Source organism: Pseudophryne corroboree, assembly GCF_028390025.1.
Source record: "Pseudophryne corroboree isolate aPseCor3 chromosome 3 unlocalized genomic scaffold, aPseCor3.hap2 SUPER_3_unloc_1, whole genome shotgun sequence".
In the NCBI taxonomy this organism is placed as follows: Eukaryota; Metazoa; Chordata; class Amphibia; order Anura; family Myobatrachidae; genus Pseudophryne; species Pseudophryne corroboree.
In genome coordinates, this window is record NW_026967493.1 from 3,632,204 (window position 1) to 3,658,400 (window position 26,197).

Consider the following 26,197-nt stretch of genomic DNA (forward strand, 5'->3'; position numbering starts at 1 on the left):
GCATTGTAAACTGCTCTTAGTTCGAGGATATTTATGGGTAGTTTGCTCTCCTGTAGCGTCCACCGTCCTTGAAACTGATGGTCCTCTAAGACGGCTCCCCAACCTCTGAGACTGGCGTCCGTCGTCAGGATCCTCCAATCCCAAATGCCGCATTTCTTGCCGGCTGCAAGGTTCTTGTGTAACGACCACCATATCAAGGAGACCCGTACTTGTGGTTGAAGTCGGATTCTCCGATGGAGAAGCCAGTGCGAGCCTGCTCCCTGAGCAATGAGGTTTATTTGGAATGGTCGGGAATGAAGTCTGCCGTACTGGAGAGCTTCGAATGACGCCACCATCTTCCCGAGAAGTTGCACACAGAGGTGCAGAGAAACGGTTTGCGTCCTCAGTACCTGAGCCACTAATCTCTGTAAGTCCTGGATCTTGTTCTCTTGTAGGAACACACGTAATAAGACCGTGTCCAAGATGAGACCAAGGAACTAAATCCGTTGAGTCGGTATGAGGTTGGACTTTTGGAAATTGACAATCCATCCATGTTGAATTAGAAATTGATGGGATGTCTGAACATTCTTGAGCAGTCGAGTCTGAGATGGAGCCTTGATCAGTAAATCGTCCAGATAAGGTATAATCGTGACCCCCAACAGTCTCAGTCCTGCAACCATGATCGCCATGATCCTTGTGAAAATTCTTGGGGCTGATGCTAGACCGAACGGCAAGGCCCGGAATTGGTAGTGATCCGCCACCAGTGCGAACCTTAAGTAAGCCTGGTGAGGAGTCCAGATTGGAATATGCAGATATGCATCCTTTATGTCCATGGATACCATGAACTCGCCCTCTTCTAAGCCTGCAATTACTGATTGGATTGATTCCATCTTGAATTTGTAGACCCTTAAAAACTGGTTGAAAACTTTTAAATTGAGTATTGGTCTGACCGTCCCGTCTGGCTTTGGCACGACAAAAAGATTGGAATAGAACCCCGTTCCTCTCTGAGACGCGGGAACCGGAATAATGACCTCTGCTTGTAGCAATTTGAGAATTGCTGCCGTAGTGCCCCTGCTTTTTGAGGGCACCGAGGCAATCCTGTTGTAAAAAACTGACTGTGAGGCCTCTGTTGAAATTCCATCTTGTATCCCTGAGAGATTAAGTTGTTCACCCAAAGTTCTGGTGAGGTTTTGACCCAGATGTCCTGCAAACCTTCCAGTCGGCCGCCCACCAAGGGGGACCCCAGGTGAGCTGGGAGGCCGTCATGCCACGGTCTTGTCAGCAGGTTTTTCGTGCTTTCTGGTTGCTGCTTGTGAGTGGCCTCTACCTCTGCCCCCACGTGGTTGTGTACCGAAACCCCTTCCTCTGGCTCGAAAGGACTGAGATCTAAATGAAGTAAATGCTGGACCCGAATAACCTCTCCTAGTTTGTGGAGCGGTTCTCGTATAAGGAGTAGGCAGAAAAGTGGACTTCCCCGCTGTAGCCTGTGAAATCCACTTGTCTAATTCTGGTCCGAACAGCATTTCACCCCCAAAGGGATGGATTCTACCGCCTTTTTGGTCTCGGAGTCTCCCTGCCATTCTCTGAGCCATAAAATCCGTCTAGCCGATATGGCCGATGCAGATATGCGCGATGCTATTCTGCTAATAACCTTAGAAGCTTGACATAAGTACGATGCAGATTCCCGAATGTGTTCCGCCAGTTGGGTAATCTCTTCTAAACTGTTTTCCTCCTCAATAGCTTGTACAATACGGCCGGACCATGCACCCATGGCCTTGTTGACCCAAGCACAGACTATCGCAGGTCTCTGCGCTGCACCAGCTGCAACAAAAATTGACTTTAACGCAGTGTCAACTTTACGGTCTGACGCATCCTTTAAAGTAGTTACGTTAGGAATCTGTAAAATTGTCTTTTTTAACAACCTTCCTAGTGAGGCGTCCACTACCGGCGGAGTCTCCCACTTGTCCATTACACCCTTAGGTAGGGGATAAGTTACCTGAAACCGTTTCGGGAATTGAAACCGTTTGTCAGGTTGTTTCCAAGCTTCCTCTATCTGAGATTGGAGGGATTTAGGAAGGGAAACACTGCTGAACGCGGCTTCTTGGATTCGAACAAATCTAAATCTTCCGGCTGCCGTATTTCCTCGTCCTTAAAGCTTAGGATCTCTTTTACCGCGTCAATTAAGGAGTCTAGACCTGAGATTGCAGAGTCCTCTTCTGGAAAGTCGGCGTCTAGGTTAGGTTCAATTAACTCACCTTCCTCCGTATCAAGAAGTAAACCCTCTTCCTCTTCTGATTCTGGTATCATAGGGAGAGTTCTTTTAACAGCCTTGCGCACACTTGTGTCTGCGTGTGCGGGCGGCGTTAACCTGATGAGAAATTCCTCCATCGTCTTTGAGAATCCCGCAGCCCATTCTGATTGCTGCTTGCGCGATTCTGCCATCTCTATGGAGATTCTATTAGCAAGGTTGTCTTCCCATGCCTTAGCCAGAGCACTGCTCCCCGGTGGAGCGTCCTTGTCTAAGCAGGAGTCGCACACCCCGGAGCTGCCAACCCGCGTGCTCTTCTTGTTACATTTCGTACAAACATAACAGGTCTTGGAGGTCTTGGTTGCCTTAGACACGTTGTTTTGAAAACCCTGTACCAGGGTAACCCGCCGCGCTTTCACCCTTTAAACTAGGAAGAGAAAGACTGGGAGATGACGGAAGCAAAGGTATTGGATACGGCTGGCAATTACCTGTCCTTTTCGTATATAAAAAGGAGCAGGCCAATATCTTTACTTTAATTAAATAAAAAAATAAAAAAATAAAACACCAGCCGACTCGCAATCTTCACACCCCAACTGTAAATCAGCTACGATGTTAGAGTTGGTATTCGCTTGCTTCCGTGAATTTTCTGCGGGATCTTTGAAACAGAAGTCCCTTGAAAATATAAATTGTAAAGTTATATTACTTTTCAGGAGATCCTCATATGCTGTAAATATATTTTACACCAGCCGAGGGAGCTGTTGTCTAACGATCACTCTGCTATATTTTACTATGCACTATGCAGGCAGTGCAGCAGGGGGAGCTAATTCTGTAATAAGCAACCCTTTTCCTTACTTTAAAGGGGGGAGGGGGGAGGACCCATCCATTATCTTATTCTGGCGCCATAATCATTAAATATGGCCCCCACTAAATGTGTGCCCCACATATGTTCATAGGCTTGTGTCTGCATGTGTTAAAAACACTTGCTGCTTTTTTACAGAGATGTGGTGTGATCTGAACCCAGGTCTCTAGACCTGGTGATCAGTGCGGTGTGCCACAGCAGGCACTTTTGGCTCCCCTCCCGCCGCCTGCTGCCATCGGTGCTCGGCGAACAGACTTTCCCCGCTACTATCTGGCGCGCTCCGGACCCGCTGGCCGGCGCGCACCTCGACAGCCCCGTAGCGGCGCCTGTGCTCCGCTTCGGCTGCCAGTGTCCGTCGCTGTGCAGCGCGCCTCTCTGCCGTCGCTCCCTGCTAACAGGGAGGAAGGGCTGAGTCCCGCGCCGCACTCTGCTCCCGCGCCCGCCGCTGTAGCTGCAAGAGGGGGTCTATCTCTTCTTTTATCAGGGGGCAGCAGTGATAAAAAGGTTTTACCTTCAAGAGAGAAAAATAAATAAATTACATGAAGTACCCTAGCCTAAGCTACGTCTTCCTTCAACCAGTACTCACTGTTAGAAGGCTGGAGGATCTCCTGTGGAGAGAGGCAGGTCCCTTCAATAGGGATCTTTGTCTCTCTGATATTAGGCAGCCTTGTCCCCCTTTTATTAGGGTTACGCAGCCCCTTTTAGATTTTTAGTCAGGAGCTCAAGTGCTCCCACGTGCTGTTACCTCCAGCACAATTTTTCAAACTGAGGGAGGAGGGATGTGAAGGGGGAGGAGCCGGCTGTGCAGACAATGCTAATGTTAGATTGTGCCACACCTCCGGTTCAAGGCTTCACACCCCTACTGTATAGTACTCCAGTGTCCCCTAGTGGATGAAAGAGAAATACGTATTAAAGTATATCTTTGTGAAAATCCTATATCAATATAAAACTTGACGCACCAAGCCCCCTCAGGTTAAAGAATATAGGGATAGCGAGTTGAGTGAAAGACACGAAATGGACACCACTCGGCTATCTAATGCACACACAGATAGTCACAGTTTGTACAATGCAGAGGTTATTACTAACAATAAAACTGCACTAGACTAGCTTATTGTTAGGGTCTCCTGCCCTGTGCTGCCACGTCGTCATGGCAACCGGGAGACAAGTGCTAGTGGAGTAACCTGAGCGCAGCTGATACTCCGGTTCGGGTCTTTTGCTGTGCAGTGGTTATAGGCTCTGTGCACGGCAGGGGATCCGGTGCTGGTTTTTGTGCTCACAGTCTGTGAGGTCTGAGTGGGGCGTGGACAGCACCTGCTTTATAAGGCCTCTTTTCAGGGTAAGCAGATGCTGCTGAATCTTTGTTGTTTAGTCAGTTCATGAACGTTAGCCAGTACTGTGTAGCTTTGTATTTGTTTGTTGCTTACTGCAAATAGGCCTGGGAATTTGGTATTACACTCTGCCAATCCAGACCTAGCAGTAAGACTGGAGTCAGTCGTTTAGCTTGCTGGGGTTCTGTTTCTACTCTGTGAACTTAGCAAGTTTGCGGCTGTATTCTAAGACTTGCCTGTCTAATCCTGTCTCACTGTGCTAGGTGTCAGGGGTCAGTTTAGTGGCAGTAAGCTAAAACCTGTGCACTGCAAGTGAGAATTAGGATTGTGGAGATTCTCCTTGTGTCTATCATTCCATCTCTGACCAAGGAGTTTACTGCCACACCCGTTGGTAACCCTTTAGGGTTTTGCTGTTGCCCTTAGCAACAGCATTTCGGGTACTCTATGTATTAAAACACAACATCTTGCTTTTTCCATCTTAGCAGTTCTAATACAAGGGAGATACCCAGTTCCTTAGCCTCTGGGCTTCTCTGTTCACTTTGTGTGTATTTTGTTACCCTATCACCTTCTGTGTACGTTATGTCATATTCCCCAGTTTGTCTGTGAGTCCATCTGTTTTGCATAACAGTTCAAACACCAGTACATTCCTGCAGACACTGGAGTGCATAACAGTTCTGACACCAGTACTTTCCTGCTGGCACTGGTGTGCATAACATATTCAGCAGCCTAATACTCCTGTTGAAATTTTGTGGGAATATGGAGCATACCCCTCAAAATACGTTGCAACAGGTGGTCGATCAGGTGCAGGTCCTGACTCGACAATTTAATGATTTGTCCATTAAAATGCACACCTCCCAGGCTGCTGGCGGAGCTCCCGCAGCAGCAGCACCTGCAGGGGTTAAGGAGCCGAAAGTAAATCTCCCGGATCGTTTTTCTGGAGATCGCTCGCAGTTCTTTTGTTTCAAGGAGAGCTGCAAGCTATACTTCCGGCTTAGGCCTCAGTCTTCTGGGTCGGAGATTCAGCGGGTGGGCATAGTGATTTCCTTGCTACAAGGAGACCCACAGATCTGGGCATATGGGTTGCAGCCTGACTGTCCGTCGCTTAAAAGTGTTGATGCTTTTTTTACGGCACTGGGCATGTTGTATGATGACCCTGACAAGACGGCCTCAGCCGAGGCTCAGATTTCGATCCTTAAGCAAGGGCGAAGGCCAGTTGAGGTTTACTGTACGGAGTTTCGGAGGTTGGCCCATGATACCCAGTGGAATGACCCAGCCCTGAGACACCAGTACCGAAGAGGTCTTTCTAACCAGATAAAGGACCAACTGGTACAATATCCCTTGCCTGATAGCTTGGATCAGCTCATGCAGTTATCCATCCGGGTGGATAGACGGCTGAGAGAGCGTAGGCTTGAAAGGGAGACTGAGATTTCCTTCCTTCCCAAGGGAACCTCAGACTCTGAGGAATTTTCTGAGGAGCCTATGCAGATTGGGGCTACCCGCCTCTCCTCGCGTGAGAAGACGCGGAGGAGACAGCAGGGGTTGTGTTTGTACTGTGGGAATAAAGGTCATGTGGTAGTATCATGCCCAGAAAAGCCGGAAAACTTCAGGGCCTGAGGGTGATGGGAAATATCCTGTCAGGCCAGAAGTCAGAATTTCCCAAGAAGACTTTTATCATTCCGGTGACCTTGAAGATCCTCGGTCAAACTGTCAAGACTGAGGCCTTTGTGGACAGTGGGGCCGACGGGGTTTTTATGGACCGCCAATTCGCCCTGAAACACTCTGTTCCCTTAGTACCCTTGGCATCGGAAATTGAGATTTGTGGGTTAAACGGGGAACCATTATCCCAAGGTAAAATTACCTCTTGCACTAGCCAGATTTCTTTGTTTATTGGAGCCACACACTCTGAAAAATTGTCCTTTTATGTGACTGTCTGTACTTTTGCCCCATTGGTGTTGGGGTTACCCTGGTTAAGGGCCCACAATCCTCAATTTGACTGGGTCTCTGGGGAGATTCTTAGTTGGGGTACTGATTGTTTCAGGAGTTGCTTGAGCCTTCCAGTCAGGCTCTCGCAGCTAAGTTTGCCAGGATTGCCAGGGTGTTATGCAGATTTTGCGGACGTGTTCTCCAAAAAAGTTGCAGAGGTACTACCTCCCCATCGCCCCTATGACTGTGCCATTGATTTGTTGCCAAATGCTAAGCTTCCCAAGAGCAGGTTGTACTCCCTGTCACATCCTGAGACTCAGGCTATGGCAGAGTACATTCAGGAGAACTTGGCTAAGGGATTTATCAGACCTTCACAGTCTCCAGTTGGGTCGGGGTTCTTCTTCGTGGGTAAAAAGGACGGTTCGTTGCGACCCTGCATCGACTTCAGGGAATTGAACCGTATCACGATTAAAAACTCATACCCACTGCCTCTCATTTCGGTCTTGTTTGACCAGCTTCGTACTGCCACCATTTTTTCTAAGATTGACCTACGCGGTGCGTACAATCTAATCCAAATAAGAGAGGGGGATGAATGGAAGACTGCCTTTAATACCCACTCAGGGCATTATGAATATTTGGTGATGCCTTTTGGGCTCTGTAATGCCCCGGCAGTCTTCCAGGATTTCATGAATGATGTGCTCAGGGAATATTTGGATAGATTCTTAGTTGTATACTTAGATGACATCCTAATCTTCTCCCATTCCCTGGAGGAACATCGGAAGCATGTACGTTTAGTCCTCCAGAAACTCAGAGACCACCGGCTTGGGGCGAAGCTGGAGAAGTGCGAATTTGAAGTTCAGCAAATCGCATTTCTAGGATATATTATCTCCCCAGAAGGTTTCCAAATGGAGGGTTCCAAGGTACAGGCAGTCCTGGATTGGGTGCAGCCCACTAGTTTGAAGGCGCTTCAGCGTTTCCTGGGCTTTGCGAATTTTTATAGACGATTTATCGCTGGATTTTCGTCTATAGTGGCGCCCTTGGTGGCACTCACTAAGAAAGGGGCGGATGTTGCTCACTGGTCTTGTGAGGCTAAAGCGGCTTTTGCCCGTCTCAAAAGGGCATTTGTTTCGGCCAAGGTGCTGCGACACCCAGATCCAGAGCGTCCTTTTGTGGTGGAGGTGGATGCCTCTGAGATGGGTATTGGGGCAGTGCTTTCTCAGATGGGAGTGTCTGATAATCGCCTTCATCCCTGTGCTTACTTTTCCCGTAAATTTTCGCCTGCCGAGATGAATTATGACGTGGGTAACCGGGAATTGTTGGCTATTAAGGATGCACTCGAGGAGTGGAGACACTGGCTTGAGGGGGCTAAGTTTGTGGTCTCAATTCTCACTGACCATAAGAATCTGGCATATTTAGAGTCAGCGAAGCGTCTCAATGCCAGGCAGGCACGATGGGCTTTGTTTTTTGCTCGCTTTAATTTTTTGATAACATATCGCCCTGGGTCAAAAAACATCAAGGCTGATGCGCTCTCGCGGAGTTTTGCTCCAATCCAGGAGACCACCGAGGAGCCGTTGCCCATTGTTTCCCCATCATGTATTAAAGTGGGCATTACCCAGGACCTCTTATCATTAGTCCTTAGAGCACAGGAGCAGGCTCCTCCAGACCTTCCGGTAGGTCTTTTGTTTGTGCCTCCTAGGTTAAGACAGCGAGTGTTCCTGGAATTCCATGCCAAGAAGTCGGCAGGTCACCCGGGTATTGCCAGAACTCGGGAGTTGCTATCTAGGGCGGTGTGGTGGCCCTCGGTGGCTAAGGATGTGGATCAGTGGGTTCGGGCATGTGACATCTGTGCCCGAAATAAGACTCCTAGAGGGGTTCCTGTTGGCCCATTACATCCACTCTCTATCCCATCTAAGCCATGGACCCACATTTCAATGGATTTTGTGGTGGACTTGCCCAAATCCTCGGGGATGACAGCCATCTGGGTTGTCGTTGACAGGTTTTCGAAGATGGCGCACTTCGTTCCACTGGTTGGGCTGCCATCAGCCAGACGCCTGTCTGAATTATTTATGCTGCATGTTGTGCGTCTCCACGGGTTGCCACTTGATGTGGTCTCTGACCGTGGATCCCAGTTTGTGGCCAAATTCTGGAGGGCATTTTGTTCCGATCTCCAGATTTCTGTCAGCTTGTCGTCAGGCTACCATCCGCAGTCTAATGGGCAGACTGAAAGGGTGAACCAGTCCTTGGAGCAGTTCCTCAGGTGTTATGTCTCCAAGTGTCAGACTGACTGGGTGGCTCATCTGTCCATGGCGGAGTTTGCCTATAACAACGCGGCTCACTCTGCTACAGGGATCTCTCCCTTCCTTTGTGTGTATGGGCATCATCCTAAGGCCAATTCTTTTGACCCCGTGGACTCCACGCCTGGTGGTTCCTCTGTGGTTTCGGTCCTTAGAGGTATTTGGCGGAAAGTGAAGAAAGCCCTTGTGTCTGTGTCATTAGTGACCAAAAGGGTTTTTGATAAGCGGAAAAGACCCTGCAGCTTCAAATTAGGAGACTTCGTCTGGTTGTCTACCAAGAATTTGAAGTTGAGACAGCCATCTCATAAGTTAGGGCCCCGGTTCATCGGCCCTTATAAGATCACCAGGGTTATCAATCCGGTGGCATTTCAGTTAGATCTGCCCCGTTCTTTGGGTATCAATAAAACATTTCATTGTTCCCTTTTAAAACGGGCGATTAGTAATCCTTCTACCAGTGGAAGACCTTCCCCTCTTCTGATACGTGGCCAGAGGGAGTTTGTTGTTCAAAGGATTCTTGACTCCAAGGTGGTTCGGGGTCGGCTGTCATTTTTGGTGCACTGGAAGGGGTATGGCCCGGAGGAGCGGTCGTGGGTGCGCAGTTGTGATCTTCATGCCCCCAGACTGATACGCTCTTTCTTCTCGCAGTTCCCCGATAAACCCGGTGGTAGGGGTTCTTTGACCCCTCGTCAGAGGGGGGGTACTGTTAGGGTCTCCTGCCCTGTGCTGCCACGTCGTCATGGCAACCGGGAGACAAGTGCTAGTGGAGTAACCTGAGCGCAGCTGATACTCCGGTTCGGGTCTTTTGCTGTGCAGTGGTTATAGGCTCTGTGCACGGCAGGGGATCCGGTGCTGGTTTTTGTGCTCACAGTCTGTGAGGTCTGAGTGGGGCGTGGACAGCACCTGCTTTATAAGGCCTCTTTTCAGGGTAAGCAGATGCTGCTGAATCTTTGTTGTTTAGTCAGTTCATGAACGTTAGCCAGTACTGTGTAGCTTTGTATTTGTTTGTTGCTTACTGCAAATAGGCCTGGGAATTTGGTATTACACTCTGCCAATCCAGACCTAGCAGTAAGACTGGAGTCAGTCGTTTAGCTTGCTGGGGTTCTGTTTCTACTCTGTGAACTTAGCAAGTTTGCGGCTGTATTCTAAGACTTGCCTGTCTAATCCTGTCTCACTGTGCTAGGTGTCAGGGGTCAGTTTAGTGGCAGTAAGCTAAAACCTGTGCACTGCAAGTGAGAATTAGGATTGTGGAGATTCTCCTTGTGTCTATCATTCCATCTCTGACCAAGGAGTTTACTGCCACACCCGTTGGTAACCCTTTAGGGTTTTGCTGTTGCCCTTAGCAACAGCATTTCGGGTACTCTATGTATTAAAACACAACATCTTGCTTTTTCCATCTTAGCAGTTCTAATACAAGGGAGATACCCAGTTCCTTAGCCTCTGGGCTTCTCTGTTCACTTTGTGTGTATTTTGTTACCCTATCACCTTCTGTGTACGTTATGTCATATTCCCCAGTTTGTCTGTGAGTCCATCTGTTTTGCATAACAGTTCAAACACCAGTACATTCCTGCAGACACTGGAGTGCATAACAGTTCTGACACCAGTACTTTCCTGCTGGCACTGGTGTGCATAACACTTATATATATATATATATCTATGTAGTCAACAGATATAACACTGCACAGTAAGAAATGGATGTATATCACAGGGTAATTGTACTAGAAAACCCTGACTAAATGCACTCTCTTAACTAGCACTGTCTAAAAAGGCAGGTAGAATACTTAAGTGTCATGTAAAGTCACAGCGCTGACAACCAGGCGGCTTTACATAGGAGGATTTGCCCAAGCAGTCCCAGGAACAGTGAAGCTGAGAGATAATGGCGCCCAGACACTGACAGGGAGTGAGAGAGAGACAGATATGCAGCTCCAGGGTGGGAACATTTGCGGGAGATGACGCCCTGGGGCTGGGGCTTCAAGTCTAAGCCTTATCACCCTGCTGGCAAAACCACCGGGTACTGTGGGCTACTGAAAATGGTTAAGAGAGAAAACCTGACCTGCACCCATGCCCTGGTGATCTAGTGGGATCGACTGTACTGCCAGTGTCCACCGCCAGCGCGCGCGGCCCACCTCCCACTGACCGTGCCGGATCGCGATAAAGACCGGGTCCTGCAAGCAGGACCCACTTACCACCTCCCGAAGCGCAGCCACGCGATCCCGGAGAGCCCCCGTCGTGTGTGCCTGACCGTGAAGAAAACCGGAGCCTCCTGCTGTAGGTACCCGGCAACCAGGGCTCGGGAGTGTACAGCGCCGCTGGGGAGAGCTGGAGCAGTGAGTGTCTCCTGACATTGTACACACCGCTGCTGCCCTTGTAGTCTTCACTTTTCTTCAAAAAAGCTCTTCTTAGGGCTGCCAGGAGCAGCCTCTCTCTTTATGTGCCTGCTATCTGCGGCACCAACTACAAAACTGAGCTCCTGTGCAGGGAGGCGGGGTTATAGAGGAGGCGGCGCTGTGCATTCTGGGAACAGTCAAAGCTTTGAGCCTGTTGGTGCCTCGGATCAAGATACTACTCTACACCCCAATGTCTATCCTTGTGGAGCCCAGTGTACCCCGCAGCAGAAAATATATGTTAGTACAGCTCATTTTATTGAATTCTTACCAACACGGGACCTTTGTGGTCCCGATATCTGTGGTACTGCTGACTTCTTGGTTCTTCTTAGAGGTTCTTCCTCTTCAGGAATAGCAGCTCGGAGTGCAGAGTCCACAATCCCTGGAGTTCCTTGAACCACGATAGAGTTCATCCTTCTTTTTATCATTTCCTCCCAGGGTAACCATCGGATGTTCAGTTCCGGTCCTCCTTCGGTTCCCATCTCGTGCCGTCGCTGCATCCCCATCTTCTTCCTCGTCTGCCTTCCGCAGTCGCTGTATCGCTTCATGCAATTTCTGTTGTCTCGATGGTTTCCAGAAACTGCATTTACTTTCTCCGTGATGGCATCCCAAATCTTCCTCTTCTGTTTTGAGGCCGTTGTCTGTGCCTTTGATCCATACAGAACTTCGTATGACCTGTCGACGCCTTCAACCAAGGCACAGTTCTCCGCCCCGCTGTACCGGGGTCCGCGCGGATTCTTCTTCCCGGATTCATCGGCTGAAGCTTCCTCTTCTGAAGGTTGTTCTGGACGACTTGTCGGCTTTTAGAAAATAAAAAATAAGATTTTAAACCTACCGGTAAATCTTTTTCTCCTAGTCCGTAGAGGATGCTGGGGACTCAGTAAGTACCATGGGGTATAGACGGGCTCCGCAGGAGACATGGGCACTATAAATAACTTTTAGTATGGGTGTGCACTGGCTCCTCCCTCTATGCCCCTCCTCCAGACCTCAGTTAGAGAAACTGTGCCCAGAGGAGATGGACAATACGAGGAAAGGATTTTGTTAATCTGAGGACAAGATTCATACCAGCCCACACCAATCACACCATATAACCTGGAATATACGCAACCAGTTAACAGTATGAAAGAAAACCGCATCTGCCCGAGACTGATCAAAACTGTAACATAACCCTTATGTAAGCAACAACTATATACAAGTCTTGCAGATTCAGTCCGCACTGGGACGGGCGCCCAGCATCCTCTACGGACTAGGAGAAAAAGATTTACCGGTAGGTTTAAAATCTTATTTTCTCTTACGTCCTAGAGGATGCTGGGGACTCCGTAAGGACCATGGGGTTTATACCAAAGCTCCAAACCGGGCGGGAGAGTGTGGATTACTCTGTAGCACCGATTGAGCAAACGCGAGGTCCAAACGCGAGGTCCTCATCAGTCAGGGTATCAAACTTGGAGAATTTTGCAAAAGTGTTTGAACGCGACCAAGTAGCTGCTCGGCAAAGCTGTAACGCCGAGACGCCCGGGCAGCCGCCCAAGAAGAGCCCACCTTCCTAGTGGAATGGGCCTTTACCGAATCTGGTAACGGCAATCCAGCCGCAGAATGAGCCTGCTGAATCATATTACAGATCCAGCGAGCAATAGTCTGCTTAGACGCAGGAGCGCCTACCTTGTTGGCTGCATACAGAACAAACAGAGCCTCTGTTTTCCTAGCCGTAGCCGTCCTGGCAACATAAATTTTTAAGGCCCCGACTACATCCAGGGACTTGGAGTCCTCCAAGTCACCCGTAGCCACAGGCACCACAATAGGTTGGTTCATATGAAATGAAGAAACCACCTTAGGCAAAAATTTAGGACGAGTCCTCGACTCTGCTCTATCCACATGGAAAATCAAATAGGGACTCTTGTGAGACAAGGCCGCCAATTCGGACACCCGCCTTGCAGATGCCAAGGCCATTAACATGACCACCTTCCAAGTGAGAAATTTTAATTCCACCGTTTGAAGAGGTTCAAACCAGTGAGATTTTAGGAACCTTAACACCACGTTAAGGTCCCTAGGTCCCATCGGGGGCACAAAAGGAGGCTGGATGTGTAGCACTCCCTTCACAAAAGTCTGGACTTCTGAGAGAGAAGCCAATTCCTTCTGAAAGAATATAGATAGGGCCGAAATCTGTACCTTAATAGAGCCTAACTTCAGGCCCATATCCACTCCTGTCTGTAGAAAGTGGAGAAAACGGCCCAGATGGAAATCTTCCGTAGGAGCATTCTTGGCTTCACACCAAGATACATACTTCCTCCACATACGGTGATAATGTTTCGCCGTCACCTCCTTCCTAGCCTTTATCAGAGTAGGGGTGACTTCCTCTGGAATACCTCTCCCAGCTAGGATTTGGCGTTCAACCGCCATGCCGTCAAACGTAGCCGCGGTAAATCTTGGAATACGCAGGGCCCCTGCTGCAAAAGGTCCTCCCTGAGAGGAAGAGGCCACGGATCTTCTGTGATCATTTCCTGAAGATCCGAATACCAGGCCCTTCGAGGCCAATCTGGAACAACGAGTATCGTTCGCACTCTTTTTCGTCTTATGATTCTCAATATTTTTGAGATAAGAGGCAGAGGGAACACATAGACCGACTGAAACACCCATGGTGTCACTAGGGCGTCTACCGCTACTGCCTGCGGGTCCCTTGACCTGGCACAATACCTCCGAAGCTTTTTGTTGAGGCGTGACGCCATCATGTCTACTTGAGGAAGTCCCCAACGACTTGTTATTTCTGCAAAGACTTCTTGATGAAGACCCTGCTTTTTGAGGGCACCGAGGCAATCCTGTTGTAAAAAACTGACTGTGAGGCCTCTGTTGAAATTCCATCTTGTATCCCTGAGAGATTAAGTTGTTCACCCAAAGTTCTGGTGAGGTTTTGGCCCAGATGTCCTGCAAACCTTCCAGTCGGCCGCCCACCAAGGGGGACCCCAGGTGAGCTGGGAGGCCGTCATGCCACGGTCTTGTCAGCAGGTTTATTGTGCTTTCTGGTTGCTGCTTGTGAGTGGCCTCTACCTCTGCCCCCACGTGGTTGTGTACCGAAACCCCTTCCTCTGGCTCGAAAGGACTGAGATCTAAATGAAGTAAATGCTGGACCCGAATAACCTCTCCTAGTTTGTGGAGCGGTTCTCGTATAAGGAGTAGGCAGAAAAGTGGACTTCCCCGCTGTAGCCTGTGAAATCCACTTGTCTAATTCTGGTCCGAACAGCATTTCACCCCCAAAGGGATGGATTCTACCGCCTTTTTGGTCTCGGAGTCTCCCTGCCATTCTCTGAGCCATAAAATCCGTCTAGCCGATATGGCCGATGCAGATATGCGCGATGCTATTCTGCTAATAACCTTAGAAGCTTGACATAAGTACGATGCAGATTCCCGAATGTGTTCCGCCAGTTGGGTAATCTCTTCTAAACTGTTTTCCTCCTCAATAGCTTGTACAATACGGCCGGACCATGCACCCATGGCCTTGTTGACCCAAGCACAGACTATCGCAGGTCTCTGCGCTGCACCAGCTGCAACAAAAATTGACTTTAACGCAGTGTCAACTTTACGGTCTGACGCATCCTTTAAAGTAGTTACGTTAGGAATCTGTAAAATTGTCTTTTTTAACAACCTTCCTAGTGAGGCGTCCACTACCGGCGGAGTCTCCCACTTGTCCATTACACCCTTAGGTAGGGGATAAGTTACCTGAAACCGTTTCGGGAATTGAAACCGTTTGTCAGGTTGTTTCCAAGCCTCCTCTATCTGAGATTGGAGGGATTTAGGAAGGGAAACACTGCTGAACGCGGCTTCTTGGATTCGAACAAATCTAAATCTTCCGGCTGCCGTATTTCCTCGTCCTTAAAGCTTAGGATCTCTTTTACCGCGTCAATTAAGGAGTCTAGACCTGAGATTGCCGAGTCCTCTTCTGGAAAGTCGGCGTCTAGGTTAGGTTCAATTAACTCACCTTCCTCCGTATCAAGAAGTAAACCCTCTTCCTCTTCTGATTCTGGTATCATAGGGAGAGTTCTTTTAACAGCCTTGCGCACACTTGTGTCTGCGAGTGCGGGCGGCGTTAACCTGATGAGAAATTCCTCCATCGTCTTTGAGAATCCCGCAGCCCATTCTGATTGCTGCTTGCGCGATTCTGCCATCTCTATGGAGATTCTATTAGCAAGGTTGTCTTCCCATGCCTTAGCCAGAACACTGCTCCCCGGTGGAGCGTCCTTGTCTAAGCAGGAGTCGCACACCCCGGAGCTGCCAACCCGCGTGCTCTTCTTGTTACATTTCGTACAAACATAACAGGTCTTGGAGGTCTTGGTTGCCTTAGACACGTTGTTTTGAAAACCCTGTACCAGGGTAACCCGCCGCGCTTTCACCCTTTAAACTAGGAAGAGAAAGACTGGGAGATGACGGAAGCAAAGGTATTGGATACGGCTGGCAATTACCTGTCCTTTTCGTATATAAAAAGGAGCAGGCCAATATTTTTACTTTAATTAAATAAAAAAATAAAAATAAAAAAATAAAACACCAGCCGACTCGCAATCTTCACACCCCAACTGTAAATCAGCTACGATGTTAGAGTTGGTATTCGCTTGCTTCCGTGAATTTTCTGCGGGATCTTTGAAACAGAAGTCCCTTGAAAATATAAATTGTAAAGTTATATTACTTTTCAGGAGATCCTCATATGCTGTAAATATATTTTACACCAGCCGAGGGAGCTGTTGTCTAACGATCACTCTGCTATATTTTACTATGCACTATGCAGGCAGTGCAGCAGGGGGAGCTAATTCTGTAATAAGCAACCCTTTTCCTTACTTTAAAGGGGGGAGGGGGGAGGACCCATCCATTATCTCATTCTGGCGCCATAATCATTAAATATGGCCCCCACTAAATGTGTGCCCCACATATGTTCATAGGCTTGTGTCTGCATGTGTTAAAAACACTTGCTGCTTTTTTACAGAGATGTGGTGTGATCTGAACCCAGGTCTCTAGACCTGGTGATCAGTGCGGTGTGCCACAGCAGGCACTTTTGGCTCCCCTCCCGCCGCCTGCTGCCATCGGTGCTCGGCGAACAGACTTTCCCCGCTACTATCTGGCGCGCTCCGGACCCGCTGGCCGGCGCGCACCTTGACAGCCCCGTAGCGGCGCCTGTGCTCCGCTTCGGCTGCCAGTGTCCGTCGCTGTGCAGCGCGCCTCTCTGCCGTCGCTCCCTGCTAACAGGGAGGAAGGGCTGAGTCCCGCGCCGCACTCTGCTCCCGCGCCCGCCGCTGTAGCTGCAAGAGGGGGTCTATCTCTTCTTTTATCAGGGGGCAGCAGTGATAAAAAGGTTTTACCTTCAAGAAAGAGAGAAAAATAAATAAATTACATGAAGTACCCTAGCCTAAGCTACGTCTTCCTTCAACCAGTACTCACTGTTAGAAGGCTGGAGGATCTCCTGTGGAGAGAGGCAGGTCCCTTCAATAGGGATCTTTGTCTCTCTGATATTAGGCAGCCTTGTCCCCCTTTTATTAGGGTTACGCAGCCCCTTTTAGATTTTTAGTCAGGAGCTCAAGTGCTCCCACGTGCTGTTACCTCCAGCACAATTTTTCAAACTGAGGGAGGAGGGATGTGAAGGGGGAGGAGCCGGCTGTGCAGACAATGCTAATGTTAGATTGTGCCACACCTCCGGTTCAAGGCTTCACACCCCTACTGTATAGTACTCCAGTGTCCCCTAGTGGATGAAAGAGAAATACGTATTAAAGTATATCTTTGTGAAAATCCTATATCAATATAAAACCTGACGCACCAAGCCCCCTCAGGTTAAAGAATATAGGGATAGCGAGTTGAGTGAAAGACACGAAATGGACACCACTCGGCTATCTAATGCACACACAGATAGTCACAGTTTGTACAATGCAGAGGTTATTACTAACAATAAAACTGCACTAGACTAGCTTATATATATATATCTATGTAGTCAACAGATATAACACTGCACAGTAAGAACTGGATGTATATCACAGGGTAATTGTACTAGAAAACCCTGACTAAATGCACTCTCTTAACTAGCACTGTCTAAAAAGGCAGGTAGAATACTTAAGTGTCATGTAAAGTCACAGCACTGACAACCAGGCGGCTTTACATAGGAGGATTTGCCCAAGCAGTCCCAGGAACAGTGAAGCTGAGAGATAATGGCGCCCAGACACTGACAGGGAGTGAGAGAGAGACAGATATGCAGCTCCAGGGTGGGAACATTTGCGGGAGATGACGCCCTGGGGCTGGGGGAGGGGCTTCAAGTCTAAGCCTTATCACCCTGCTGGCAAAACCACCGGGTACTGTGGGCTACTGAAAATGGTTAAGAGAGAAAACCTGACCTGCACCCATGCCCTGGTGATCTAGTGGGATCGACTGTACTGCCAGTGTCCACCGCCAGCGCGCGCGGCCCACCTCCCACTGACCGTGCCGGATCGCGATAAAGACCGGGTCCTGCAAGCAGGACCCACTTACCACCTCCCGAAGCGCAGCCACGCGATCCCGGAGAGCCCCCGTCGTGTGTGCCTGACCGTGAAGAAAACCGGAGCCTCCTGCTGTAGGTACCCGGCAACCAGGGCTCGGGAGTGTACAGCGCCGCTGGGGAGAGCTGGAGCAGTGAGTGTCTCCTGACATTGTACACACCGCTGCTGCCCTTGTAGTCTTCACTTTTCTTCAAAAAAGCTCTTCTTAGGGCTGCCAGGAGCAGCCTCTCTCTTTATGTGCCTGCTATCTGCGGCACCAACTACAAAACTGAGCTCCTGTGCAGGGAGGCGGGGTTATAGAGGAGGCGGCGCTGTGCATTCTGGGAACAGTCAAAGCTTTGAGCCTGTTGGTGCCTCGGATCAAGATACTACTCTACACCCCAATGTCTATCCTTGTGGAGCCCAGTGTACCCCGCAGCAGAAAAATAAGAATTTACTTACCGATAATTCTATTTCTCATAGTCCGTAGTGGATGCTGGGGACTCCGAAAGGACCATGGGGAATAGCGGCTCTGCAGGAGACTGGGCACAAAGTAAAAGCTTTAGGACTAGCTGGTGTGCACTGGCTCCTCCCCCTATGATCCTCCTCCAAGCCTCAGTTAGGATACTGTGCCCGGACGAGCGTACACAATAAGGAAGGATTTTGAATCCCGGGTAAGACTCATTACCAGCCACACCAATCACACCGTACAACTTGTGATCTGAACCCAGTTAACAGCATGATAACAGAAGGAGCCTCTGAAAAGATGGCTCACAACAACAATAACCCGATTTTTGTAACAATAACTATGTACAAGTAATGCAGACAATCCGCACTTGGGATGGGCGCCCAGCATCCACTACGGACTATGAGAAATAGAATTATCGGTAAGTAAATTCTTATTTCCTCTAACGTCCTAGTGGATGCTGGGGACTCCGAAAGGACCATGGGGATTATACCAAAGCTCCCAAACGGGCGGGAGAGTGCGGATGACTCTGCAGCACCGAATGAGAGAACTCCAGGTCCTCCTCAGCCAGGGTATCAAATTTGTAGAATTTAGCAAACGTGTTTGCCCCTGACCAAGTAGCTGCTCGGCAAAGTTGTAAAGCCGAGACCCCTCGGGCAGCCGCCCAAGATGAGCCCACTTTCCGTGTGGAATGGGCTTTTACAGATTTTGGCTGTGGCAGGCCTGCCACAGAATGTGCAAGCTGAATTGTACTACAAATCCAACGAGCAATCGTCTGCTTAGAAGCAGGAGCACCCAGCTTGTTGGGTGCATACAGGATAAACAGCGAGTCAGATTTTCTGACTCCAGCCGTCCTGGAAACATATATTTTCAGGGCCCTGACTACGTCCAGCAACTTGGAATCCTCCAAGTCCCTAGTAGCCGCAGGCACCCCAATAAGTTGGTTTAAGTGAAATGCTGAAACCACCTTAGGGAGAAATTGAGGACGAGTCCTCAATTCTGCCCTGTCCGTATGAAAAATTAGGTAAGGGCTTTTATAGGATAAAGCCGCCAATTCTGATACACGCCTGGCTGAAGCCAGGGCTAACAGCATTACCACTTTCCAAGTGAGATATTTCAAGTCCACCGTGGTGAGTGGTTCAAACCAATGTGATTTTAGGAATCCCAACACTACATTGAGATCCCAAGGTGCCACTGGAGGCACAAAAGGAGGCTGTATATGCAGTACTCCCTTGACAAACGTCTGAACTTCAGGTACAGAAGCTAGTTCTTTTTGGAAGAATATCGACAGGGACGAAATTTGAACCTTAATGGACCCTAATTTGAGGCCCATAGACAGTCCTGTTTGCAGGAAATGCAGGAATCGACCCAGTTGAAATTCCTCCGTAGGGGCCTTCCTGGCCTCGCACCACGCAACATATTTACGCCAAATACGGTGATAATGTTGTACGGTTACATCCTTCCTGGCTTTGATCAGGGTAGGGATGACTTCATCCGGAATGCCTTTTTTCTTCAGGATCCGGCGTTCAACCGCCATGCCGTCAAACGCAGCCGCGGTAAGTCTTGGAACAGACAGGGTCCTTGTTGGAGCAGGTCCCTTCTTAGAGGTAGAGGCCACGGACCCTCCGTGAGCATCTCTTGAAGTTCTGGTTACCAAGTCCTTCTTGGCCAATCCGGAGCCACGAATATAGTGCTTACTCCTCTCCATCTTATCAATCTCAGTACCTTGGGTATGAGAGGCAGAGGAGGGAACACATACACTGACTGGTACACCCACAGTGTTACCAGAGCGTCTACAGCTATTGCCTGAGGGTCCCTTGACCTGGCGCAATACCTGTCGAGTTTTTTCCCAACGGTTTATAATCATGTGGAAGACTTCTGGGTGAAGTCCCCACACTCCCGGGTGGAGGTCGTGCTGAGGAAGTCTGCTTCCCAGTTGTCCACTCCCGGAATGAATACTGCTGACAGTGCTATCCCATGATTTTCCGCCCAGCGAAGAATCCTTGCAGCTTCTGTCATTGCCCTTCTGCTTCTTGTGCCACCCTGTCTGTTTACGTGGGTGACTGCCGTGATGTTGTCCGACTGGATCAACACCGGCTGTCCTTGAAGCAGAGGTCTTGCTAAGCTTAGAGCATTGTAAATGTCCCTTAGCTTCAGGATATTTATGTGAAGTGATGTCTCCAGGCTTGACCATAAGTCCTGGATATTCCTTCCCTGTGTGACTGCTCCCCAGCCTCGCAGGCTGGCATCCGTGGTTACCAGGACCCAGTCCTGAATGCCGAATCTGCGGCCCTCTAGAAGATGAGCACTCTGCAACCACCACAGGAGGGACACCCCTGTCCTTGGTGACAGGGTTATCCGCTGATGCATCTGAAGATGCGACCCAGACCATTTGTCCAGCAGGTCCCACTGGAAAGTTCTTGCGTGGAATCTGCCGAATGGGATTGCTTCGTAGGAAGCCACCATTTTACCCAGAACCCTTGTGCATTGATGCACTGAGACTTGGCTCGGTTTGAGGAGGTTCCTGACTAGCTCGGATAACTCCCTGGCTTTCTCCTCCGGGAGAAACACCTTTTTCTGGACTGTGTCCAGGATCATCCCTAGGAACAGAAGACACGTCGTCGGAACCAGTTGCGATTTTGGAATATTGAGAATCCAATCGTGCTGCCGCAACACTACCTGAGATAGTGCTACACCGACCTCCAACTGTTCCCTGGATCTTACCCTTATCAGGGAATCGTCCAAGTAAGGGATAACTAAAATTCCCTTCCTTCGAAGGAATATCATCATTTCGGCCATTACCTTGGTAAAGACCCGGGGTGCCGTGGACCATCCCTACGGCAGCGTCTGAACTGATAGTGACAGTTCTGTACTATAAACCGGAGGTACCCTTGGTGAGAAGGGTAAATTTTGACATGAAGGTAAGCATCCTTGATGTCCCGAGACATCATGTAGTCCCCTTCTTCCAGGTTCGCAATCACTGCTCTGAGTGACTCAATCTTGAATTTGAACCTCTGTATGTAAGTGTTCAAAGATTTTAGATTTTAGCATCGGTCTCACCGAGCCGTCTGGCTTCGGTACCACAATAGTGTGGAATAATACCCCGTTCCCTGTTGCAGGAGGGGTACCTTGATTATCACCTGCTGGGAATACAGCTTGTGAATGGCTTCCAAAACTGCCTCCCTGTCAGAGGGAGACGTCGGTAAAGTCGACTTTTGGAAACGGCGAGGGGGAGACGTCTCGAATTCCAATATGTACCCCTGAGATATTACCTGAAGGATCCAGGGGTCTACTTGCGAGTGAGCCCACTGCGCACTGAAATTCATTGAGAACGGGCCCCCACCGTGCCTGAGCTTGTAAAGCCCTAGCGTCATACTGAGGGCTTGGCAGAGGCGGGAAAGGGTTTCTGTTCCTGGGAACTGGCTGATCTCTGCAGCCTTTTTCCTCTCCCTCTGTCACGAGCAGAAAAGAGGAACCTTTTGTCCGCTTGCCAACAAAAGACTGCGCCTGATAATACGGCGTCTTATTTTGAGAGGCGACCTGGGGTACAAACGTGGATTTCCCAGCTGTTGCCGTGGCCACCAGGTCTAAAAGACCGACCCCAAATGTCCCCTTTCAAAGGCAATACTTCCAAATGCCGTTTGGAATCCGCATCACCTGACCATTTTACTGGTAGAATTGGACAACGCACTTATACTTGATGCCAGTCGGCAATTATTCCGCTGTGCATCATGCATATATAGAAATGCATCTTTTAAATGCTCTATAGGCAATAATATACTATCCTTATCTAGGATATCAATATTTCCAGTCAGGGAATCCGACCAAGCCAACCCAGCACTGCACCTCCAGGCTGAGGCGATAGCTGGTCGCAGTATAACACCAGTATGTGTGTAAATACCTTTTTTTGGATACCCTCCTGCTTTCTATCAGCAGGATCCCTAAGGGCGGCCATCTCATGAGAGGGTAGAGCCCTTGTTCTTACAAGCGTGAGCGCCTTATCCCCCCTAGGGGGTGTTTCCCAATGCATCCTAACCTCTGGCGGGAAAGGGTATGCAGCCAATACTTTTTAAGAAATTATTAATTGTTATCGGGGGGAAACCCACGCATCATCACACACCTCATTTTATTTCTCAGATTCAGGAAAACTACAGGTAGTTTTTCCCTCACCGAACATAATACCCCTTTTTTTGGTGGTACTCGTATTATCAGAAATGTATAAAACATTTTCTCAATCATGTAACGTGTGGCCCTACTGGAAATCACGGTTGTCTCTTCACCGTCGACACAGGAGTCAGTATCCGTGTCGGCGTCTGTATCTGCCATCTGCCTGACGGCCTATGAGACGTCTGGACAGGCACAAGCTGAGTAGCCGGCTGTCTCATGTCAACCACTGTTTTTTTTTTTATATAGAGCTGACACTGTCACGTAATTTTCAACAGTACATCCACTCAGGTGTCGACCCCCTAGGGGGTGACATCACTGTTACAGACACTCTGCTCCGTCTCCACATCATTTTTCTCCTCATACATGTCGACACAAACGTACCGACACACAGCACACACACAGGGAATGCTCTGATAGAGGACAGGACCCACTTAGCCCCTTGGGGAGACAGAGGGAGAGTTTGCCAGCACACACCAGAGCGCTATATATGTATAGGGACAACCTTACAATAAGTGTCTATCCCTTATAGCTGCTTATATCTGTTATTTTGCCAAATAAGTGCCCCCCTCTCTTTTTTACCCTGTTTCTGTAGTTGCAGGATGCAGGGGAGATTCTGGGAGCCTTCCTACCAGCGGAGCTGTGTGGGAAAAATGGCGCTGTGTGCTGAGGAGATAGGCCCCGCCCCCTTCACGGCGGGCTCTTCTCCCGCTTTTTTCTGGAAAACTGGCAGGGGTTAAATACATCCATATAGCCCAGGAGCTATATGTGATGTATTTTTTGCCAAATAAGGTAAATTCATTGCTTCCCAGGACGCCCCCCCCCCAGCGTCCTGCACCCTCAGTGACCGGAGTGTGAAGTGTGCTGAGAGCAATGGCGCACAGCTGCAGTGCTGTGCGCTACCTTATGAAGACAGGAAAGTCTTCTGCCGCCGATTTATGGACCTCTTCTTGCTTCAGCATCTGTAAGGGGGCCGGCGGCGCGGCTCCGGGACCCATCCATGGCTGGGCCTGTGATCGTCCCTCTGGAGCTAATGTCCAGTAGCCTAAGAAACCCAATCCACTCTGCACGCAGGTGAGTTCGTTTCTCTCCCCTTAGTCCCTCGATGCAGTGAGCCTGTTGCCAGCAGGTCTCACTGAAAATAAAAAAACCTATTTAAACTTTTACTCTAAGCAGCTCAGGAGAGCCACCTAGATTGCACCCTTCTCGTTCGGGCACAAAATCTTAACTGAGGCTTGGAGGAGGGTCATAGGGGGAGGAGCCAGTGCACACCAGCTAGTCCTAAAGCTTTTACTTTGTGCCCAGTCTCCTGCGGAGCCGCTATTCCCCATGGTCCTTTCGGAGTCCCCAGCATCCACTAGGACGTTAGAGAAATATATGTTAGTACAGCTCATTTTATTGAATTCTTACCAACACGGGCCCTTTGTGGTCCCGATATCTGTGGTCCTGCTGACTTCTTGGTTCTTCTTAGAGGTTCTTCCTCTTCAGGAATAGCAGCTCGGAGTGCAGAGCCCACAATCCCTGGAGTTCCTTGAACCACGATAGAGTTCATCCTTCTTTTTATCATTTCCTCCCAGGGTAACCATCGGATGTTCAGTTCCGGTCCTCCTCCGGTTCCCATCTCGTGCCGTCGCTGCATCCCCATCTTCTTCCTCGTCTGCCTTCCGCAGTCGCTGTATCGCTTCATGCAATTTCTGTTGTCTCGGTGGTTTCCAGAAACTGCATTTACTTTCTCCGTGATGGCATCCCAAATCTTCCTCTTCTGTTTTGAGGCCGTTTTCTGTGCCTTTGATCCATACAGAACTTCGTATGACCTGTCGACGCCTTCAACCAAGGCACAGTTCTCCGCCCCGCTGTACCGGGGTCCGCGCGGATTCTTCTTCCCGGATTCATCGGCTGAAGCTTCCTCTTCTGAAGGTTGTTCTGGACGACTTGTCGGCTTTTAGAAAATAAAAAATAAGATTTTAAACCTACCGGTAAATCTTTTTCTCCTAGTCCGTAGAGGATGCTGGGGACTCAGTAAGTACCATGGGGTATAGACGGGCTCCGCAGGAGACATGGGCACTATAAATAACTTTTAGTATGGGTGTGCACTGGCTCCTCCCTCTATGCCCCTCCTCCAGACCTCAGTTAGAGAAACTGTGCCCAGAGGAGATGGACAATACGAGGAAAGGATTTTGTTAATCTGAGGACAAGATTCATACCAGCCCACACCAATCACACCATATAACCTGGAATATACGCAACCAGTTAACAGTATGAAAGAAAACCGCATCAGCCCGAGACTGATCAAAACTGTAACATAACCCTTATGTAAGCAACAACTATATACAAGTCTTGCAGATTCAGTCCGCACTGGGACGGGCGCCCAGCATCCTCTACGGACTAGGAGAAAAAGATTTACCGGTAGGTTTAAAATCTTATTTTCTCTTACGTCCTAGAGGATGCTGGGGACTCCGTAAGGACCATGGGGTTTATACCAAAGCTCCAAACCGGGCGGGAGAGTGTGGATTACTCTGTAGCACCGATTGAGCAAACGCGAGGTCCAAACGCGAGGTCCTCATCAGTCAGGGTATCAAACTTGGAGAATTTTGCAAAAGTGTTTGAACGCGACCAAGTAGCTGCTCGGCAAAGCTGTAACGCCGAGACGCCCGGGCAGCCGCCCAAGAAGAGCCCACCTTCCTAGTGGAATGGGCCTTTACCGAATCTGGTAACGGCAATCCAGCCGCAGAATGAGCCTGCTGAATCATATTACAGATCCAGCGAGCAATAGTCTGCTTAGACGCAGGAGCGCCTACCTTGTTGGCTGCATACAGAACAAACAGAGCCTCTGTTTTCCTAGCCGTAGCCGTCCTGGCAACATAAATGTTTAAGGCCCCGACTACATCCAGGGACTTGGAGTCCTCCAAGTCACCCGTAGCCACAGGCACCACAATAGGTTGGTTCATATGAAATGAAGAAACCACCTTAGGCAAAAATTTAGGACGAGTCCTCGACTCTGCTCTATCCACATGGAAAATCAAATAGGGACTCTTGTGAGACAAGGCCGCCAATTCGGACACCCGCCTTGCAGATGCCAAGGCCATTAACATGACCACCTTCCAAGTGAGAAATTTTAATTCCACCGTTTGAAGAGGTTCAAACCAGTGAGATTTTAGGAACCTTAACACCACGTTAAGGTCCCTAGGTCCCATCGGGGGCACAAAAGGAGGCTGGATGTGTAGCACTCCCTTCACAAAAGTCTGGACTTCTGAGAGAGAAGCCAATTCCTTCTGAAAGAATATAGATAGGGCCGAAATCTGTACCTTAATAGAGCCTAACTTCAGGCCCATATCCACTCCTGTCTGTAGAAAGTGGAGAAAACGGCCCAGATGGAAATCTTCCGTAGGAGCATTCTTGGCTTCACACCAAGATACATACTTCCTCCACATACGGTGATAATGTTTCGCCGTCACCTCCTTCCTAGCCTTTATCAGAGTAGGGGTGACTTCCTCTGGAATACCTCTCCCAGCTAGGATTTGGCGTTCAACCGCCATGCCGTCAAACGTAGCCGCGGTAAATCTTGGAATACGCAGGGCCCCTGCTGCAAAAGGTCCTCCCTGAGAGGAAGAGGCCACGGATCTTCTGTGATCATTTCCTGAAGATCCGAATACCAGGCCCTTCGAGGCCAATCTGGAACAACGAGTATCGTTCGCACTCTTTTTCGTCTTATGATTCTCAATATTTTTGAGATAAGAGGCAGAGGGAACACATAGACCGACTGAAACACCCATGGTGTCACTAGGGCGTCTACCGCTACTGCCTGCGGGTCCCTTGACCTGGCACAATACCTCCGAAGCTTTTTGTTGAGGCGTGACGCCATCATGTCTACTTGAGGAAGTCCCCAACGACTTGTTATTTCTGCAAAGACTTCTTGATGAAGACCCCACTCTCCTGGATGGAGATCGTGTCTGCTGAGGAAGTCTGCTTCCCAGTTGTCCACTCCCGGTATGAAGACCGCTGACAGAGCGCTTACGTGATTTTCCGCCCAGCGAAGAATCCTGGTGGCTTCCGCCATCGCCACTCTGCTCCTTGTC

The 26,197-nt window shown here is 49.3% G+C and overlaps 1 protein-coding gene across 1 annotated transcript in view; it reads right to left on the bottom strand.

The window, feature by feature from the left end:
* LOC134983084 (uncharacterized) overlaps positions 1-26,197 on the bottom strand; it is a 62,070-nt gene that overhangs the window by 30,074 nt on the left and 5,799 nt on the right. The window contains exon 3 of the mRNA XM_063948778.1: positions 23,532-24,060. Coding sequence (XP_063804848.1) covers positions 23,532-24,060 — 529 coding nt within the window. The remainder of the gene's footprint in view (positions 1-23,531; positions 24,061-26,197) is intronic.